General features: G+C 42.2%; 1 protein-coding gene across 1 annotated transcript in view; it reads left to right on the forward strand.

Annotated features, from left to right (window-relative positions):
• Nucleotides 1-18,807, forward strand: part of LOC145344348 (mucin-6-like) — a 64,408-nt gene that overhangs the window by 21,767 nt on the left and 23,834 nt on the right. The window contains exons 5-8 of the mRNA XM_080191477.1: nucleotides 107-216; nucleotides 308-459; nucleotides 7,425-7,566; nucleotides 7,676-7,786. Of these exons, the coding sequence (XP_080047603.1) occupies nucleotides 107-216; nucleotides 308-459; nucleotides 7,425-7,566; nucleotides 7,676-7,786 (515 nt within the window). The remainder of the gene's footprint in view (nucleotides 1-106; nucleotides 217-307; nucleotides 460-7,424; nucleotides 7,567-7,675; nucleotides 7,787-18,807) is intronic.

An 18,807-nucleotide genomic window follows, 5' to 3' on the forward strand; every position in this document is an offset into this window, starting at 1 on the left:
TTTAATATATGCTTTTAGATGCATCATTTGTAATCCTGCTTGATACTTGAAATTAAAATGATTCCACATTGCCGGTGGTTGAAAATAACATAGTTTGTTTTTCCAGGAATGTGCATGCCTCCTAAAGTTTACTTCAGCTGTGCACATAGGCGAAAGGGTCAGTATGGAACCACGTGTGCAATAACATGCCAGATAATAGCCACAGAAATCTCATGTGTGAGTAGGAAACAAAACAAACTCTCCTTTCTCAGAATTGTGCGTCTAAATAATTTAAGAATTGAATTCCCTATTTTTTACCCCACCCAAGATACCAACTAAGTGTGTATCTGGCTGTATATGTCCAGAGGGGATGGTTTTGGATTATGATGCTATGTGTGTCTACCCTGAAGACTGCCCATGCAAATTCAGTGACCAGACGTACAAACAAGGAGAGAAGATGATGAAAGATTGTGAGGAATGGTAAGAAATTTAAACATTTTATTAAGCTACCTTGAAATTGATCCTAAAAACAAGGAACTAGTTTCAAAATAAAATAACTGCATTCCTGGTGGCTCATGGTTGTGCAACAACTGACTAATTGCATAATGCAGGATAGGCAGTAGTATGGACACTATTGGTGCAACGCCTCCATTATTAGGGATATAAAACCATTCAGTCTTCAGGATATGACTGCTCAGGAATAAAAAAGTAACCTAATTCACAGTAGATATATTAACTTAAATTTCCATGCTACCCTTCTTAATTATATGTAAATTTGAGTTCTTAAAGGTAACAAGGAGAGTTAACATGGGTCATGCAATTGACGTTGATAATGTAGACTTTAAAAAGGCCAACGTCATGTAATAGAGTTGCTCGCAAGAGCAGGGACCAAAAAGAAGATATCACTGGGGAAGCGGAGGGTATAGCTGAGGTACTAAATGGTCACTTCACATTTGTCTTCACCAGAGAAAGAACGCTTTCAGTGTAGAAATAAAGGAGGCAATAACAATAAAGGATTGGATAAAGATAAAGAGGAGGTGTTTAAGAAATTGGCAGTCCTTAATTAGAAAAGACAAACAGTCAAGTTGGAATGCATCATAGGTCACTGAGGGAAGGAAAGAAAATTGTAGTGGTTCTGGTACAATTTTCTAAGCCTCCATGGATTTCGAGAACAGTGTGACAAATCTGGAGGAAAGTAAATATTGGAACAAATGAAAAAATGGAACAGGATAAACGCAGCAAAATTAGTCAGAATTTTACGCTCTCCTCAAGGTGGGTTCCAAGGCAGGTGAGGGGCATAAAGTTGCCTGGACAGGGTTCCCTCCAGGATCCTGCCTGCCCTGACCCAAATGCAATTTCACAATAGGGTGGAAAGAGCCTTGGAGAGAAAGACTGCCCATGCCCCTATTATGGCTTTAAGTGACCATAATAGCCTGTTAAGGGCATTTTCCTGTCCTTAACTTTCCCAGCCTCAGTTTTTAGACTGGTGGGTGCTGGTTGGATCAGAATGCCAGATGGTAAAAGTGAGCTTTCTTGATTCTGGGTGGGAAGGGGCAGTCGCCTCAAACAGAAAGCCCTTGCTGATTTGGGATGCACTCCCCAAGGGTCCTGGGGGCTCTAGCCTTCCTTTCCAGCCACCTCTCCAGTCTACCCCTGACACATAGATCACCCCCATCCCACTCTTCTGAACCCCCAGAGCTTCCTCTACCCTGCTGCCCCATAACACCTGCTACTTACCTGAAGTGCGATCCTGGGACTTAGACACAGCCACGGTGCTACAATACCAGGCTAACAGCTCTCCAAGGCAGGACTTCCACCTGAGGGCTGACGGAAGACCTGCAAGCTGCCAATCAATGCTTAATTGAGCGTAAAATGACAGGGGACCTGTTGGAGTCAACGGGGATGTATTCCCAAGCACTAGCCATCCAGCAAATTCAATTCTATGAATCAGTGTGCCTCATGTTAGCAGTGAAATAATAATCCAGCACAGAATTGTCATTTAGCTAAGTATGGGCTTAGAAATGAAAAACCATACAGATTTGTTTAAGGCAAATTGTGTTTGAAAAATTTGATCAAGTTTTATGAAGTAAACGAGAGGTTTGATAAGAGTTGTGTGATTAATTTTGTGCCTATGGACTTGCAAGTTGTATTTCACAAAGTATTACATCATAGTCTTGTTGCTAAAATTTAGCTCATGGTACTAAAATGGCGTCTGTAACATGGACAAAAAAATTGACTAAGGAACGGAAAGCAAAGGGTAATGGCAAATGATTGTTTTTCAGAATGGAAGGAAGTATACTGTATTGTTAGAACCACTTTTATTTTTGGTAAATATGTTAATGACCTCATTTTATACATTTGCAGAATGTATAAAATTTGGAAATATAGTAAATGAAGAGGAAGATAGTGGCATGCTTGACAAGGACTGAAGAAATGGGTGGCTATATATATGGCAGATGAAATTTTATACAGAGACATGTGTTTCTGCTTTAGTCTGTGACGCCAACACAACTAATAAGCAAATTCTGACAATTGTTTGTATATTTTGGTAGGATGGATGAGAGGCAATGTATGAAATGAGTAGTAAAAATTTAAAGGGGATATCCATGCAATCCTTGAAGTTGGCTGGCTAAGATGATTGTCCATTTTAAGGGCAATACAGCAGAATAAAGATCACCTGGTTTGGGGAAGCAATGGGCACACAAAGAAGGGAATCATCACAAGGTTGGAGCCCTCTGAGGCAGGAGACATGTAGGCAGCTAGGTGCAGCCGTGAGACCACTGTGTCTTGTTAATAAATCCTTTTGTGTTCATAAATGAAGTCTGTGAACATGCATCATTACATTTGGTAATGAGAATAAAATTATCATGACACTGTCTCTGGCCTGACACCTACAAGTATCCTGTTTTCATCAGTACTTGCCAGAATGCCTGTCCTTGGGTGAATAGACCCATTTGAGTTATTGAGGTATTACTAGACCCCAAGTAAAGTAGAATCAGAAAAGATGTACAGTTCCTAGATGCATGGGCAACAGAGAAAACATGGCAAGACTCCTGGGTCAGAATCTACAAGAAGGCTGAGTGAAACGTAGAAAGGTAGCTCCACTTCCACTGTAGACTAGGAGGCAATCCAGTCAGTCAGTGCATTGGAGAACCTGAATTTGCCAATGGAGCCAAAAGTTTAGAAGGAAACATATACAGAAAAAAGATAAGAGAAAATCACCCTGCAAAGCAAGAGGTGGAACTTTAAGTTTTAAAAAAGACTGGAACAGGGACCTAACAGGAAATCTGGTGGAACAGCAATGACAGAAGTTTCTGGGAGTAATTTGGGAGAACAGCAAAATTTCATCCCAAAGAAGAAGAAGAAGCATACTAAGGGGAGGATGAGGCAACCATGGCTGATGAGGGAACTCAGGGATAGCGTAAAATTAAAGGAAAAAGTATACAATGTGGCGAAGATTAGTGGGAAGCCAGGGGGTTGGGAAGCATTCAGAGACCAACATACAATAAGGGGGAGAAGATGAAATATGAGGGTCTGCTAGCTCGTAACATTAAAGAAGATTGCAAGAGTTTTTTTAATATATATAAAATGTAAGAGATAGACAGGAGCGATGCTGGAGAAGTAGTAATAGGGAATGAAGAAATGGCAGAGGAACTGAATTAGGTACATTGCGTCAGTCTTCACAGTGGAAGGCACCAGTAACATATCAACAATTCAAGAGAGTTGGGGCAGAGGTGACTAGGGCGGCCATTACTAAGGAGAAAGTGGTAGGGAAGCTGAAAGGGCTGAATATGGACAAATCACCTGCACCAGACGGACTATAAACCAGAGTTCTGAAAGAGATAGCTGAAGAGATAGTGGAGACATTAGGGATGATCTTTCAGGAATCACTGGAGTCAGACAGGGTCCTGGAGGATTGGAAAATCGCTAATGTAACTCTGTTTCAGAAGGGAGGGAAATAAAAGACGGGAAGTTCCAGGCCAGTTCGCCTGATCTCGGTCATTGGTAAGATTTTAGAATCTATTATTAGGGATGAGACTTCAGAATACTTGGAAGTGCATGGTAAAATAGGAAGAAGTCAGCATGGTTTCATCAAGGGGAGGTCATGTCTGACAAATCTTAGAATTCTTTGAGGAGGTAACGAGTAGGGTAGACAAAGGAGAACCAGTGTATGTTGTGTACTTGGATTTCCAGAAGGCCTTTGACAAGCAGGCTGCTGAACAAGATAAGAGCCCATGGTGTTAGAGGGAAGGTACTAACTTGGATAGAATATTGGCTGACTGTCAGAAGGCAGAGAACAGGGATAAAATTGTCAGGATGACAGTTGATGGCTAGTGGTCAGTGTTGGGATCACAATTTTGATCTAGATGAAGGAACTGAGGACATTGTGGCTAAGTTTGCAGATGATACAAAGATAGGTGGAAGCACAAATATTGAGGAGGCAGGGAGGCCGTAGAAGGACTTGGAGAGGATAGGAGAATGGGCAAAGAATGGCAAATGGAATATAACATGGGAAAGTGTGAGGTTATGTACTTTGTTCTATGGCTCTATTGTTCCTACCAATGTACATGGGGAGAGAATTCAGAAATCAGAAGCACAAAGGGACTTGTGAGTCCTAGTTCCAGATTCTCTGAAGGTGAACTTGCAGGTTGAGTTGATAATTAGGAAGGCAAATGAATATCAGCATTCATATCGTGAGGACTAGAATTCAAAAGCAGGGATGTACTTCTTAGGTTTATAAGGCTCTGGTCAGACCCCATTTGGAGGATTGAGAGCAATGTTGGGTCCCATTTTTCAGGAAGGTTGTGCTGGCCCTGGAGAGAGCCCAGAGGATGTTCACAAGAATGATTCCAGGAATGAAAAGCTTGACATATGAGGAGTATTTGAGGACTTTGGATCTGTGCTTGATGGAGATTAAAAGGGTGAAGGAGATCTCATTGAAACTTAGAGAACACTTAATGGCCTGGATAGAGTGATATGGGGAAGATGTTTCCATTAGTAGCCGAAATTAGGATCCCAGGGCACAGGATAAAGGGACAACCCTTTACAACCAAGATGGGGAGGAATTTCTTCAGCTAGAAGGTGGTGAATCTATGGAATTCATTGCCACAGAATGCTGTGGAGGCTAATTCATTGAGCATATTTAAGACAGAGATAGATAAATTCTTGATTGGTAGGGTGATCAAAGGTGACAGGGAAAGGATGGGAGAATGGAGTTAAGAAATTTATCAGCCATGATTAAATGGTGGGGCAGACTCAATGGGCCAAATGGCCTAATTCTGCTCATATTCCTATGGTCTTATAATCACTGTGCTAAATGGGATCAACTTCAAACAGACCTAGCAACTCATGACTGGGCACCATGAGGTTCTGTGGGGCTCAGCACCGGCAGAATTATACTCAACCACAATCTGTAACTTCATGGGCTGGCATACTCCCCTCACTCTACCATTACACCAAGCTAGGGGATCAAACCCAGTTCAATGAAGAGTGCAAAGGCATGCCAAGAGCAACACCAGGCATACCTAAAAATAAGGTGTCAACTTGGTGACGCTCCAACATATGACTATTTGAATGGTAAACACCATAAGCATTTTTCTCTACACCCTAGCTATGACTGTAACACTACATTCTGCACTCTCTCTTTTCTTTCCCTCTGTATGGTATGCTTTATCTGTATAGCGTGCAAGAAACAATATTTTTCACTGTATACTCATACGTGTGACAATAAAAAATGAAATCAAACAAGAGTTGAGCAATTCCATGAATAATGGATCAGATCTAAGGTCTGCAGTCCTGCTGCATCCAATCGTGAATGATGGTGGACAACTAAACAACGCACAGGAGAAAGAGGAGGAAGCTCCACAAATATCCCCATTCTCAATATTGGAGCAACCAACACGCCTGTGCAAAAGATTAGACTTTTACAACAGTCTTCAGCCAGGAGGGTTGAATGGGTAATCCATCTCAGCCTTCTCCAGATGTTCCTAGCATCAGAGATGTCAGCCTTCAACCAGTTCAATTAACTCAACATGATATCTGAGGAACTGCTGAAGGTACTGGATACTGCAAAGGCCTTGACAATATTCTGGTATTATTACTGAAGACTTGTACTCCAGAACTTGCCAAGCTGTTCCAAAATAGATACAACACTGGCATCTACCTGGTAATATAGAAATCCTGTATAGAGAAAACAGTTCAAATCCAACCTGGCCAATTACCACCCATTAGTCTGCTGTCAACCATCAGTAAAGTGATGGAAATGATTATCAATAGCACCATGAAGCAGCATTTGTTTAGCGATAACTTACTCACTGATATCTCCACCAGGGTCACTCATCACCCAACCTCAATAAAATTTTGGTTCCTGCATGGGCAAAAGAGCTGAGTTCCAGAGGTGAGATGAGAATGACTGCCCTTGACATCAAGGTCACATTTGATTGTGTGTGACATCAAGGTGTACTAGGAAAACGAGTCAATGGGAATCAGGGGAAACCCTCTGCTGATTACCTGGCACACTGGAAGATGGCTGTGATGGTTGGAGGTCAATCATCTCAACTCCAGGACTTCACCATAAGACTTCCTCATGGTAGTATCCTAGGTCCAAACATCTTCAGCTGCAAGTGATGGGCAATGAAGTGTTTTAGCCAGTGACACTTGTGTCCTGTAAATCAATTAAAGAAAGGTTTTTGGCTGGAACCAAATTCAACAGCTGCAGTACTTCTAATGTTTAATTGCTGGATGTTCATCAAGTTTGATGACGTTTTGAGAGATGGGAACCAGTAGATGGTTAGGCTGTAGCTGTTGATCTCAATACTGATGGTTAGGCTGAATGATCTCAATACTGAAATCAATTAAACCTATAATTCTTATTTAGTGTGAGGATGGTGGGAATGTGAGGTCATTTAAGAGGTGAGTACTCGAGTAGATGATTATTCTTAGTCATGGCTGTCCTTGTCCCGTGGTATGATCCTAGAGCAGTAGGAAAATTTGACTTAGAAAGCAAAGCCTGAACCAAATCTGATTGAATGTTAGCTGTGTACCATGTGCTCTCAGCCTGTGGCCCTCATACTTGACGGTGAAAACTGTCCCATGGCAATGGCAGAGATGGAGGATGGTGAATGATTTGGTGGGAATGAGGATATCAAAGGCAATGATGAGGGAGTTAATTCAGCATGTCTATAATGGTCTTATCATGAGAGATAGAGAAGCAGTCGAGAAGGAAAAGATGTGCTATGTGACATCCTGCCGGAGAGCAGTGAACATTGCAGGAGATTGAATCCCTCATATATGCAGCTTGGTGAGGGGGGAAGGGGTGCCGGGCATGGTTGTCACCTTTCCTCTGTCTGATTAAATAGGGCAGGGATCCTTAGAACTGTAATGGTTAGTTACTGAACATACCAGGCTCATCTGATCTGTTTCATTATTGTTTTATTGTTCAACAGTGTCTGCAGGAATGGAAAATGGAAATGCATAGAAAACGTGCATTGCCCTGCAACTTGTGTCATTCATGGGGAAGGGCATGTTACCACATTCGATGGCAAGAAATTTGCCTTTAATGGTAACTGTGAATACACTTTAGTTCAGGTAATGAGACAGGAAAGCCAAGGATTTTTTTTAATGGTTTCAGATTTCCTTTGTGGCTTATGATTTATTTTTAAGTAATCAATTATTATTGCTTATTTGGGAATTTTAGGATTCGTGTTGTGCAAATGAAACACGTCCAAATTTCAAGATTGTAACTGAAAATGTTATTTGTGGCCAATCAGGAGTGACCTGCTCCAAGGCAATAAAGATTTACATTGGGGTAAGGCAATTATTAATATTGAGGTAGCAGAATTAAACTAATTAATAATTAACATTAGCTGACTCAACTAATATTAGACTAAGGGAACTGCATTAATATTGCAAAAAAAATTACTTTCTTATTTGGATTTTAGGATCACCATTGACATTGTGCTAAGCAAATCAGACTCATTTGGGGCATGAAAGGATTCTCTTACTGAATCAGTAACCCTCTCACTTAAACACCTCACCAGTTAAAGCTGAATATCTCAGTGGATCACTCCACTCCACCCATTTCACTTGTTCATGCTTTCTAGCAATCCTTTACCAGGTCAGCTGTAAGCCAGTCTCCATTTTGTGGACACTGTTTAAGGAATGGCATCCATAGCTGTTTTGTGGCCTTTGAGTGAGAAATTGCAATCTCTAGAGATGCTTTTCAGTGTGCTTCACTCTACAGAAATGAGAGCAGGGGAAGCAACATTTTCTTTTCAATTAATCAGAGTGAAGAATCCTCGCTGAGACAAGTGAGCCTTGATCTTAACTTTCAAACATCCTGTACCAAGGATCTAATACTGCATGGGAAACAAGAAGTTAAGCACACTGTCAGTGGCTCTTTAATGCAGCAATTGTGTTACCATTTTATTGCCAGATTTTCCATCCAATCGGTGACAATGGGTTTGTTGCAAACCCATACAATGCAATCTCAATTCCAGAATTTGAAATGCCATTTTGACAATGTGATTGGAGGTGTTTGGAGTTCTAAATAAAAAAGAATGAAGGGAAAAAGTGAAAGTGAGATAAGGGAACCCTTCATCCCAATTCAGTGCTGCTTTCTGGATCAGATGCTGGGGACTATGAAAAAGAGAGTAGAGAGGAAAATACCTTTGGCAATACTCAAGAAGGTTAAAGGTGATAGAGGAGGTGTGCACTTGTGCCAACTTCTGAGTTCAATGCATAAAGCTTTGATTTATCAGAGTAAGTCAGGAAAAATGAGTAGAGTTGCACATCCGCCTGCATCCTGCTGTGTGCTTCACTCCAACCTTTTCACTCTTCCTTGTCAAGACTACTCCAGTTTCTCACAACCACTTAACTTACGAGTACGCTCATTTCTCTCTGTTTATGCACTTCCTCTTATCCTCATCCATTATCCACACCCATTTCTTCTTATCTTTAGGCAATATAATACCTTATGTTCTTATGTTCTTATGTCCTCACCTTCATAGTTAACTTCACCAAATGCACTCCATCCATCAGTTGAATGTATTCCATTATGCTCAGAGATAGATATGCCCTTTCCATCCTTACAGGAGAAAAGCATACAGAATACAGAGGGTGGGAGAGAAATGGAGACAGTCCTGCACTCATTTCATAATTAGCAATGCAGAGAGAGAATCACAGAATCCCTACAGTACAGCAGGAGGCCAGTCGGCCCTCAAGTCTGCACCGATCACAATCCTACCTAGGCCCTATCCCCATAACCCCATGCATTTACCCTCGCTAGTCCCCAGATACAAAGGGGCAATTAAGCATTGCCAATCCGCCTAACCCACACATCTTTGGACTGTGGGAGGAAACCCATGCAGACATGGGGAGAATGTGCAGACAGTGATCCAAGCCGGGAATCGATCCTGGGTGCCTGTCATTGTGAGGCAGCAGTGCTAACCACCATGCTATCTTGTGGAAATGCAGTGTACCTAGCTGTGGGTGATGGGGACCACCTCACCACCTGGTGACAGATATCGACAATCACATGTCAAAGAGACTCAATCATGTTACTTGATGTCAACAATGAGGTATGAACATGTTCTTCATAATTTCTAACATTCATATCTTTAAAGTACTTATTTATTTTATCTCCCATCAGAGTCTTCATCCATACAACAGGAGTTGGTAGAGATGGGCAATAGTTCAGAGTGAGTCCTACTAAGAGTGCACTATTTGATATACTTATGGACAAGCTCATGTTTGCTTGTACTTTGATAGTAACAGTTAAATAGTTGGTTTTTCACCTAGCAACTCACAATTCACAAGTGAACAAGAGCAGTTGATAGGATCAGGATTGTATTGAAGAGCATGGATCCGAGGACACAGTTCTCTGCAGGCTCTGCTTAGCTGAACGTTGGTACTGTACCCTGGAGGTCATCATTAAAGAATAGCAACAATGCACTGACAGGCCTTCCAAGTCCACTGTCATAATTGCAAAGAATATTGAGTCTGCCTCAAGCATGAATGCATTCCTGTCACCTGTTGCAATGATATCTTCATCCATGGATGTTGTCCAGAGTAACTAACTGCATGGTGCATCAAATGCAGCACACAAGCTGCAAGCGTTGAGCAAAGCCTTGCTGTCTCTGGATGCCATCTTAATTAGGTTGGCAGATAAACTAGCCTTAGCCTTGTATAGTGTTAAAAATGAAGTGTGGTTGTCCCATTAAAGGAACGATAAAGAAAAAAAACATGGAAGCAAGGACATCACTCAAAGTGCTTCCACTTATCATCTGTTGGCTTCCATGTCCTCATGCTCTCCCCCTCCCCCGTCCCCCACTCCCACTCCACCACACTCCACCAAGTTGATGACTATACATTCTAGCAGTCAGCTTCCAGATTTGAAGATGTCAGGAAAGTTGAACTGTTGTGAGTTGAAAACATCATTGCAGCTGCCTGGGAATTATACGCACAACTGCAGAATGATCTTTCTGTGGTTGTGCACTTGCTGCAAATTTTTAAAGTAGAAACCTTTATGGTTGACAGATACTCCTGGGTGATCCACGGGAGTTTTATTTGCTACATGTGTGCAGTTGAAAATGCACTTGTGGGAAGTCAGCCTAAGCTGCAAACCTGAGTACTCTTTCATTCTGACTTTTATCATTGCAAGCATAGATATAATTGGTAGTTACGATGAACGGAACTATCAGTCACTGTTTTGTATATCTGTAGGCTTCCTCCTGTGAAATCTTGGAACTGTCTTCAGGAGACCCCACGAGTAATCCAGACACAGAGTTGAGGACAATGTTGACTTTAATAGCCAATGGGTAAATTGTGTCTACTAGCCCCAATTGACTGCAAGATTTGTTGTAACAAGTGACAAATGACTACTTGCATAGTCTCCTGGTACACTGCTGTTCAGACATGTTGAGTAAATTTATCCTCAGAGTCTGTGTACTGGATATGGCCTCATGCAAGCTGTGCTTCCCTGCTGATGCTCTCCTCTGTCACCAGTGGAACTATAGCTCTGAAATTAAAGGCTACTGTTACTGCTGATGTTGCTGCTCATTTTGGTTCTCTTTTATGATCCAACCTAAGTCAACATTAAGTGGCAACCACCCTGATCTGATAGTTGAGAGTTCCAAAGTATAAGTTGGAAGCTCCAAAGTGTTGGAAATAATCTCAGAAAAAGTACCAGGAGCAAGAGCTATGCAACCATTAGACATAAATAGAACAGGAGCAATAGAGGAGGCCTGAGACCAGAGTGAGAACTGAGGAATCTTAAAGCTTTTATAGATGGAAGGAGACCAGATGTCCATTTTTTCTCAGTTTTAGATTGATTCACAAAGTGAGATATTACAAATATGTAGCTTCTAACTCTACAACCCACCACTGTGTGCCAAAAAATGTTTCTTTTTGCTCTTTTGGCTACCAATACATAAATTATCAACTCTAAGGGGACGTTCATGTTATTGCAACAAACCAAAAATGTCAAATGAAGCGTACTAAAATAAAGTATGACTCTCAGCATTGATGCTCTCCAGCCCTATTATTGATATTCTAGTAGCTATGAATTTTATAAGGTTGAAAGAACAGCAATTTCCTTTTAAACAGAATGAGTAGTTTTTAAGTCCATTCAAGAGTGATCACTTTTATGTTGTCACTGGTTGTGTAGGTGAGTGCATGGAGGGTGCAGGGAGTGTATTGATCGGTATGGTGACATAGAGGGCATGGAGGTGTCCTGGCTAGGATCTTTTAAAGGTAGCTTTCAAAATGTTCTATAATCCAGATTATGGTTCACAACTCGTGAGGAAATATTTACCAGAAATCCTCCAGAAGATGGACTGACTCCACAAAATGATGGTGCAGTTGTGAGATGCCTGCCCTCATTGACCAGGTCAGGAGTTCAGGATGCTGACTTACCAGCCGCACCTCTATCCCATGCCAATGAAAACTGGTGCCACCAGGAATGTGGCTGGCAGTCGACCAACTCTGCAAAAATCTGGCCCATGATGACTTATGTTGTAGAACTCCAAATAGTAAAAGAGCAATAGAAAAGCAAACCTTCACGGAAACTACAGAGCTGAGTAAAACCTCCAGAGTGGTGATATTTAGAGACTTGAATTATGCAACTGTTAATTGGGTTAATATGAGAATAAAGGATAAGATTGCTTGGAATTTCTGAAAAGTGTTGAATAATCTGTTCCCAGTCCCACGAGAGAGTATGCATCGCTGTATCTGATACTGGGGAATGAGGCTGGCCAAGTGTATCAAGTGTTGTGAGGGAACACTTAAATAAGAGAGATTATCATAGTTTAAGGCTTAAACTAATAATGGTGAAGACCAAGGAACAATGTAAAGTCGGGCTTTTGAATTAGGCGAGGACTATCTTAAATGAAAAGGAGCAACACGGCCCCACAGTGCCAGGGATCCGGGCTCAACTCTGGGCTAGGGTGACTGCTTGTGTGAAGTTTGCGTGTTTTCCCTGTGTCTACGTGGGATCCCTTCAAGTACTCCAATTTCCTCCCACAGTCCAAAGATGTGCAGATTAGGTAGATTGCCCATGCTGAATTGCCCCTTCATGCGGAGGTTAGGTGGATTAGCTATCATAAGTGTGCAGGGTTACAGGGAAAGGGTCTGAGTAAAATATTCTTTCCGAGAGTTGATGCAAATTTGATGGGCTAAATGGCCTCCTTGTGCATTGTAGGGATTCTACGAATTCCAAGATGTGATCTCGCCAAGGGTGACAGGGAAAAATGGACGAGCATAAAGGAAGAGATGTTTCGTGAACAGGCTAGGTATATTCCAACAGAAGGATACAAAGGAAATAAAGAATATGATGAAATGGTAAAAGTGGGTGTATGATGCATGTCAGGTGAATCCTTGCAATGATAACCTGGCAGAGCGCAGTAAGTTGAGAGGGGAATTAAACAGGAAAGAAGGACTAGCAAAAAGAGAACCTGAGAATAAAATGGCAGTTAGCATAAAGGGGACCCAAAAATCTTCTACCATCAGCTTTATCCCTAGTTTCTTCCACAATATATTGCTCTACGAAACTGTAATGAAAACATTCTACAAACTCACTCTTGCCAAGTTGATTGCCCCAGTCCATATGAAGATTCAAGTTCTGCACAATTATTAAATTGTCTTTGTCAAAAGCTTCAATAATTTCTCGTTTCATGCTTTAACCAATGGTACAACCACTGTTACGGACCTTATAAACTACTCAAGCCAGCATTTTCTGAATCCTAATTTCCACTTATGTCAGTTTTACTTCATGATATTTGAAGGCCAGGTCTTTTCTTATTAATGCTCTTGTGTCATTCTCATTAGGACCATCGTTCCTCATTTTGTTACAATCCCAGTTGGTGTTACTACTGTTCAGGAAGATTCCAGAATGGAACACTGGCTCAAAAGATTGTAACTTGAGGGTCAGAGCCACAGGACTGCTAATTAGTTTTAACAACAAGTAAAACATTTGTTAAACAAGAAAAGTTTGATTATAAAACAATACCCTTTTACTCCTTCCATAACTTCACAAGTATACACAGTTTTAAGGGTATCACCCCATTCTGAACCCGAATGACCAATGCTACACAACCTATCTTCAGTGGACTTCTCACAATTCCTCCAAATGACTGTCATGTGAGTGTTTCCAAACCACACTCCCAAAGACATGCTTTAAAACTTTCTTTCAAACAATGCCTTCTGTCAGCTGTTTCCATTCAAGGCTTTCTAATTAATCCTTTGAACAAAGCCTCTGCTCCACTTTTACAAGGAATCTGGCACCAGGTTTTCCCTCCCATCTTTCAGGTTTCCTTTATCTTAAGTGCTTTTCACTAACTCAGGTACTCAGCCCCCAGCAGAATACTATTGCTTCAAACATTTGAAATAGGGATAGCAAACCTTTTGATTACTTCAGATATGTGGCTTGTCTGGTGCCACCTCATGCCAGGTCTGACTTTGACTTTCATAAGCAATCTCCTGTTCTGATGGCAGTTCCCATTTGTTCCTAATTACAGACTTCTTGGCTACTTCTCTTCATTTCTGTAGTTTCTTTATCCAGCTATTCTTTAAGTTTCTTCCACTTGTTTTCTCCTATGGTTTTTCTTCCATCATAGCTGAGAGAGACATTCGATCTCTTGCCTTCTAAAATGAACTGCTGTGAATTCAGCTAAAACCTGCACTCAAAAAGAATTCCTAACCTAAAGGTGCTCTTGATTACTAAGCAATGACTATATATTTCTCCATGCTTGTTTACTTTTCATGCCGTAACCCTCTCTAAGCATAATTAAAGTTCCGTTTTACCTGACATCAAAAAACCAACATGCAAACACTTTGTCTAACATGAATCTAACCATTGGTTTACTCTTCCTTACAGTATCATAAATTAAACCCAATTAAAATTCTATCTTATTTCTAATATTTAACAATGCAAATATAGATCACTTAAAGCTACTTCTGTTTTCCTGATACTGCTATTCTGGCTGTCTTTTTGAAATATTGTATGCCTTGGAATATTTATTTCTCAACCTTGATCACTTTGGAACATGGGCCAAATTTTCCACCCTGCCTGTGGTGGGATTCCTGGCAGAGGGAGCACAGAATCTAGCAGCAGGCAAAAAGTCAGAAACCAATCGGCATAAAAACAGTTTCCAGTTCTCCTATTGGTGGGCTAATGGTGCGTCGGCAATGCTGCTGCATTCGATTGAATCTCATGACTGCTCATTAAACATCTTCTCACCGGAATTTCCTCACACTTTCCAATCTTGTCAGAGGGAAGCTACATCAGCATTGTACCCATTTCAAAATAAGTGGCGTGTACAAGTTGGCTCAGTTTGCTCATGACTTTGAGGTGAGTGCAACATACAGAACCTACCTGCCATAATACTGTGCTGCTCACCACATTACTGGGACTGTAGGATTGGTCTGCTCCAGCTCGTTGCCGACATAATCCACTGAGCTGTGGTACTTATGATGTGGGAATGCCGGCGTTGGACTGGCGTAAACACAGTAAAAAGTCTGACAACACCAGGTTTTAGTCCAACCGATTTATTTGATAATACTCACAAGCTTTCGAGGGGACTGCCTCTTCGTCAGGTGAATGGAGAGCCTCTCCATTCACCTGACGATGAGGCAGTCCCCTCGAAAGCTTGTGAGTATTATCAAATAAATCGGTTGGACTAAAACCTGGTGTTGTCAGACTTTTTGCTGTGGTACTTATGCAGGCCTCCACTTTCAGACATTGACCAGCATTGTGCCTGCATTGAGAAAAGCACCCCCCATGGCTGACACCATTTTCTACAAGGACACCATTATGCTACATTACCCGAGCAGAACTTCATTTTTACAGAAGAGCATTTTGACTAGGAGTGAGGTGTGAGCTGAGGGTAGAGATAAGAAATACAAGGGGAGCAACAGAGAAGAAAGATTGTGGAAAAGGGCAAACACAAGAGTGACGAGAGGGAAGGAATGCTTTGCAAGGGCAGTGCGGAAACAGCAAATACCAGGCAGGCCGCAGGGAAGGAAGGCTATGCTTGGGCAATGGGGGAAAGGGCAAGGGGACACAGTGGAAGGCAGAGGGACAAGAGGGATAAGAAATAATGGAAAGCAGAGGGAAGACTGAGAGGTGGGAAGCTGAAGTCTTTCAAGGGTGCATGAAATGCTAAGAAAAAAGCGGTCAATGGAAGATCACAGGTGGAATTTTACAACCTCGTCGTGCCTGTTCTACAGTGGGAAATTTTGTAAAATTGGGCATGAAGCAGCTAGTGGGAATGGCACCTGTTTTCACACCCATTCCCATTTTAGCACAGGAAAAAAAAATCAACACGATCAGGAGCTTGCCCAAAACAGGTGAGACGTCAATTTACATGATTTTGCATTTATCATAATGCCATTAGTGAGCTTCACGCCCAATTGACCCAGCTCATCTGTCTTGGCGACCTTGTTCACTGCAGCCAGATTGGCCTGGAAAACACTTCATCATTAAAAGTCGGATTCTGGCGCTTGATTAGTTACGGTGAGCGAAGAGGTAAAGCTTTGTGCTGTTCAGAGGAAGTTGTTTCATGGTGGACATGTTGTGTTTCGAATTGGGGGGGCCTGTGAGAATATGGAGAATGGGGGGCTGTTGTTGACACAGGGTCCAACCTCAACTCTCAGCAAAAACCCAGGTCTGAGCACTAACATCGGGTCTGAGGAATGCTTCTGATTCCTAGAGTGGGCTGTACAAAGAACAAAGAACAACCCAGCACGGGAAACAGGCCCTTCGGCCCAACGAGCCCGCGCCGCCATTTCAACAAAGCATTTTCCTACACCTACCCTGCCCTGTATGTATGTGACTGGTACCCCTAACATAGCCAGATTCAGGAGAGAATAGTGTAGGGTCAATTTGGTACACCAATCAGCCTAAGAGCACATCTTTGGGGTGTGGGAGGAAACCAGAACACCCGGAGAAAACCCACGCAACTACAGGGAGAATGTGCAAACACCCATGGACACAAGCCCAAATCCATGTATCTGCACAGCTAGCAGTGATAGTCACTGAGCTGTTGTGGTGCCCATCTGCTGGTCCAGGATTAAGCACACACAGCGACACAAAGTACTAGGCCACTCCCGGAACCTCCAGGAGCAGCCCACGCATGACCCACCGTGTGCATGCCCCTCATTTGACAACAAGGTGGACCGACACCTGTGGATTAAAAGAGACAAAAACATTAACATGTAATACTACATTTCCAGTGTCATCCTGAGGCTCTGACCCCTTTTAATACCGTCTATTATAACCCTCCATCCCTGTTTCGCTCATGTGTCTATCTAAGTAAACCTTAAACAAGTCCAACGTGCCTGCCTCCACCACCTTACTTGGTAGCGCGTTCCATACCCCCACAACCCTCTGCGTGAAAAACCTTCCTCTAGTATCCAAATTATACTTCTCCCCCCTCACCCTTTGATCGTGACCTCTCGTAATAGTTGTCCCCAATCTAGGGAAAAGCCTACCACTGTTGACTCTATCTATTCCCTTCATTATTTTATACACCTCTATCAGATCCCCCCTTAATCTCCGTCTTTCTAAGGAGAAGACCCCAGTTTTTCCAACCTTTCCTCGTAACTCAGTCCTTCCGTGCCAGGCAACATCCTGGTAAACCTCTCCAGGGTCTCCACGTCCTTCCGGTAGTAAGGTGACCAGAACTGGACGCAGTACTCCAAATGCGGCCTAACCAACGTTCTGTACAGCTGAAGGATTGGACGGCAGCTCTTATACTCTATACCCCTTCCTATAAAGGCTAGCATTCTATAAGCTTTCTTCACAACCTTCTCTACCTGTGCCGACACCTGGTGGACTTACTGGTGGTTTACTTTGGCACCATACTATCTGCCAGTATCTTTCATTGTCGCTGAAGCAGAGTAATTGAAACAATGTTTAATTTTAATCTGGACTAATCACAGAGTCATAGAATCATAGAACCCTACAGTGCAGAAAGAGGCCCTTCGGCCCATCGATCTGCACCGAACACAATCCCAGCCAGGCCCTAACCCCGTATCCCTACACATTATACCCACTAATCCCTCTAACCTACGCATCCCTGGACACTAAGGGGCAATTTCTTAGCACGGCCAGTCGACCTAACACAATATCCTAGGGTTTTTAGGATCCATGTCAGATGATGGCTGCATGGACAGTTTTTTCACAGTAAAGTCCAGGGTTTTAGTTTAATTTTTGTCAGAAGCTGTTTGGACTGGAGACAAAACACATTGTTTCTTGTTTCTCTCCCTGGTGTTGGAAATCCTGCTGTCTGTGGTTGCTAGCTAGAAGCTAAAGGTAAGCAGTGTCTCCGTCTCTCTCTCTCTGTCTCTCTTGCAAATTGCGCTAAAAGTTCCAGGACTGGAAAGCCTCAACTTTTTAATTTAACATTCACAGGATTAATTCACAGCAGGTGTTTAAAAAGCTGCAAAGCCCAGCATCATGTGAACATAGTTGCTTTCTGTGCAAAGCTGAGAAAGGGGTGTATATTTGTGGGGCTGTTTGATTTGGAACTGCATAATTAGTTGTTAAGGTTTATAAAATATTGTGGTTGTTCTCTTGTAATTGGTAAAAGTTACGCTAATTTTTCTTGTTCTAGTTCAACTATGTTCTTAAATAAACTTTGTTTGATAAAAGTTTCCTAGTGTGTCACTTGAATCATACCGAGAGTGAAACACCTTATGCTTACCCATGCCAAATTCAAAAGTAAAAACTTAGGGTCTAGGCTAACTTCATAAAACACCTTGAGCTTTCTGGCGCGGATCAATACAGAAATTGTTAAAATATGCTCGCTTAGCTCTCACAGAGGTAGGCCATGCCTCTCATTCTTTATCTGTAGGTCAGTCCATCCCATCCATTGGATTGATTTTAATTCCAAAAATGGAAACACTTGCACTTATAAAAACCCCAATACTGCATTTAATGACTTTTTATGTTCAGGTTCAACTAGCTACCAGGGCAGCATGGCGGCAAAGTGGTTAGCCCTGCTGCCTCATAGCGCCAGGGACCTAAGTTCGATTCCCAGCTTGGGTCATTGACTGTGTTAATTCCCAGCTTGGGTCTGTGTGGATTTTGCACATTCTCCATATGTCTGCATGGGTTTCCTTCAGGTGCTCCTGTTTCCTCCCACAGATGTGGGGGCTAGGTGAATTGGGTATGCTAAATTGCCCCTAGTGTCAGGGGGACTAGCTAGGGTAAATGATGGGGTTATGAGGATAGGGTCTGGGTGGGATTGTGGTTAATACAGACTCGAAGGACTGAATGGCCTCCTTCTATACTGTAAGATTCTATGATTCTTTATCTGAGGACCTTAACAA

Source organism: Carcharhinus amblyrhynchos, chromosome 6 (genome assembly GCF_965287045.1).
Source record: "Carcharhinus amblyrhynchos chromosome 6, sCarAmb.v2.hapA, whole genome shotgun sequence".
NCBI classification, from domain to species: domain Eukaryota; kingdom Metazoa; phylum Chordata; class Chondrichthyes; order Carcharhiniformes; family Carcharhinidae; genus Carcharhinus; species Carcharhinus amblyrhynchos.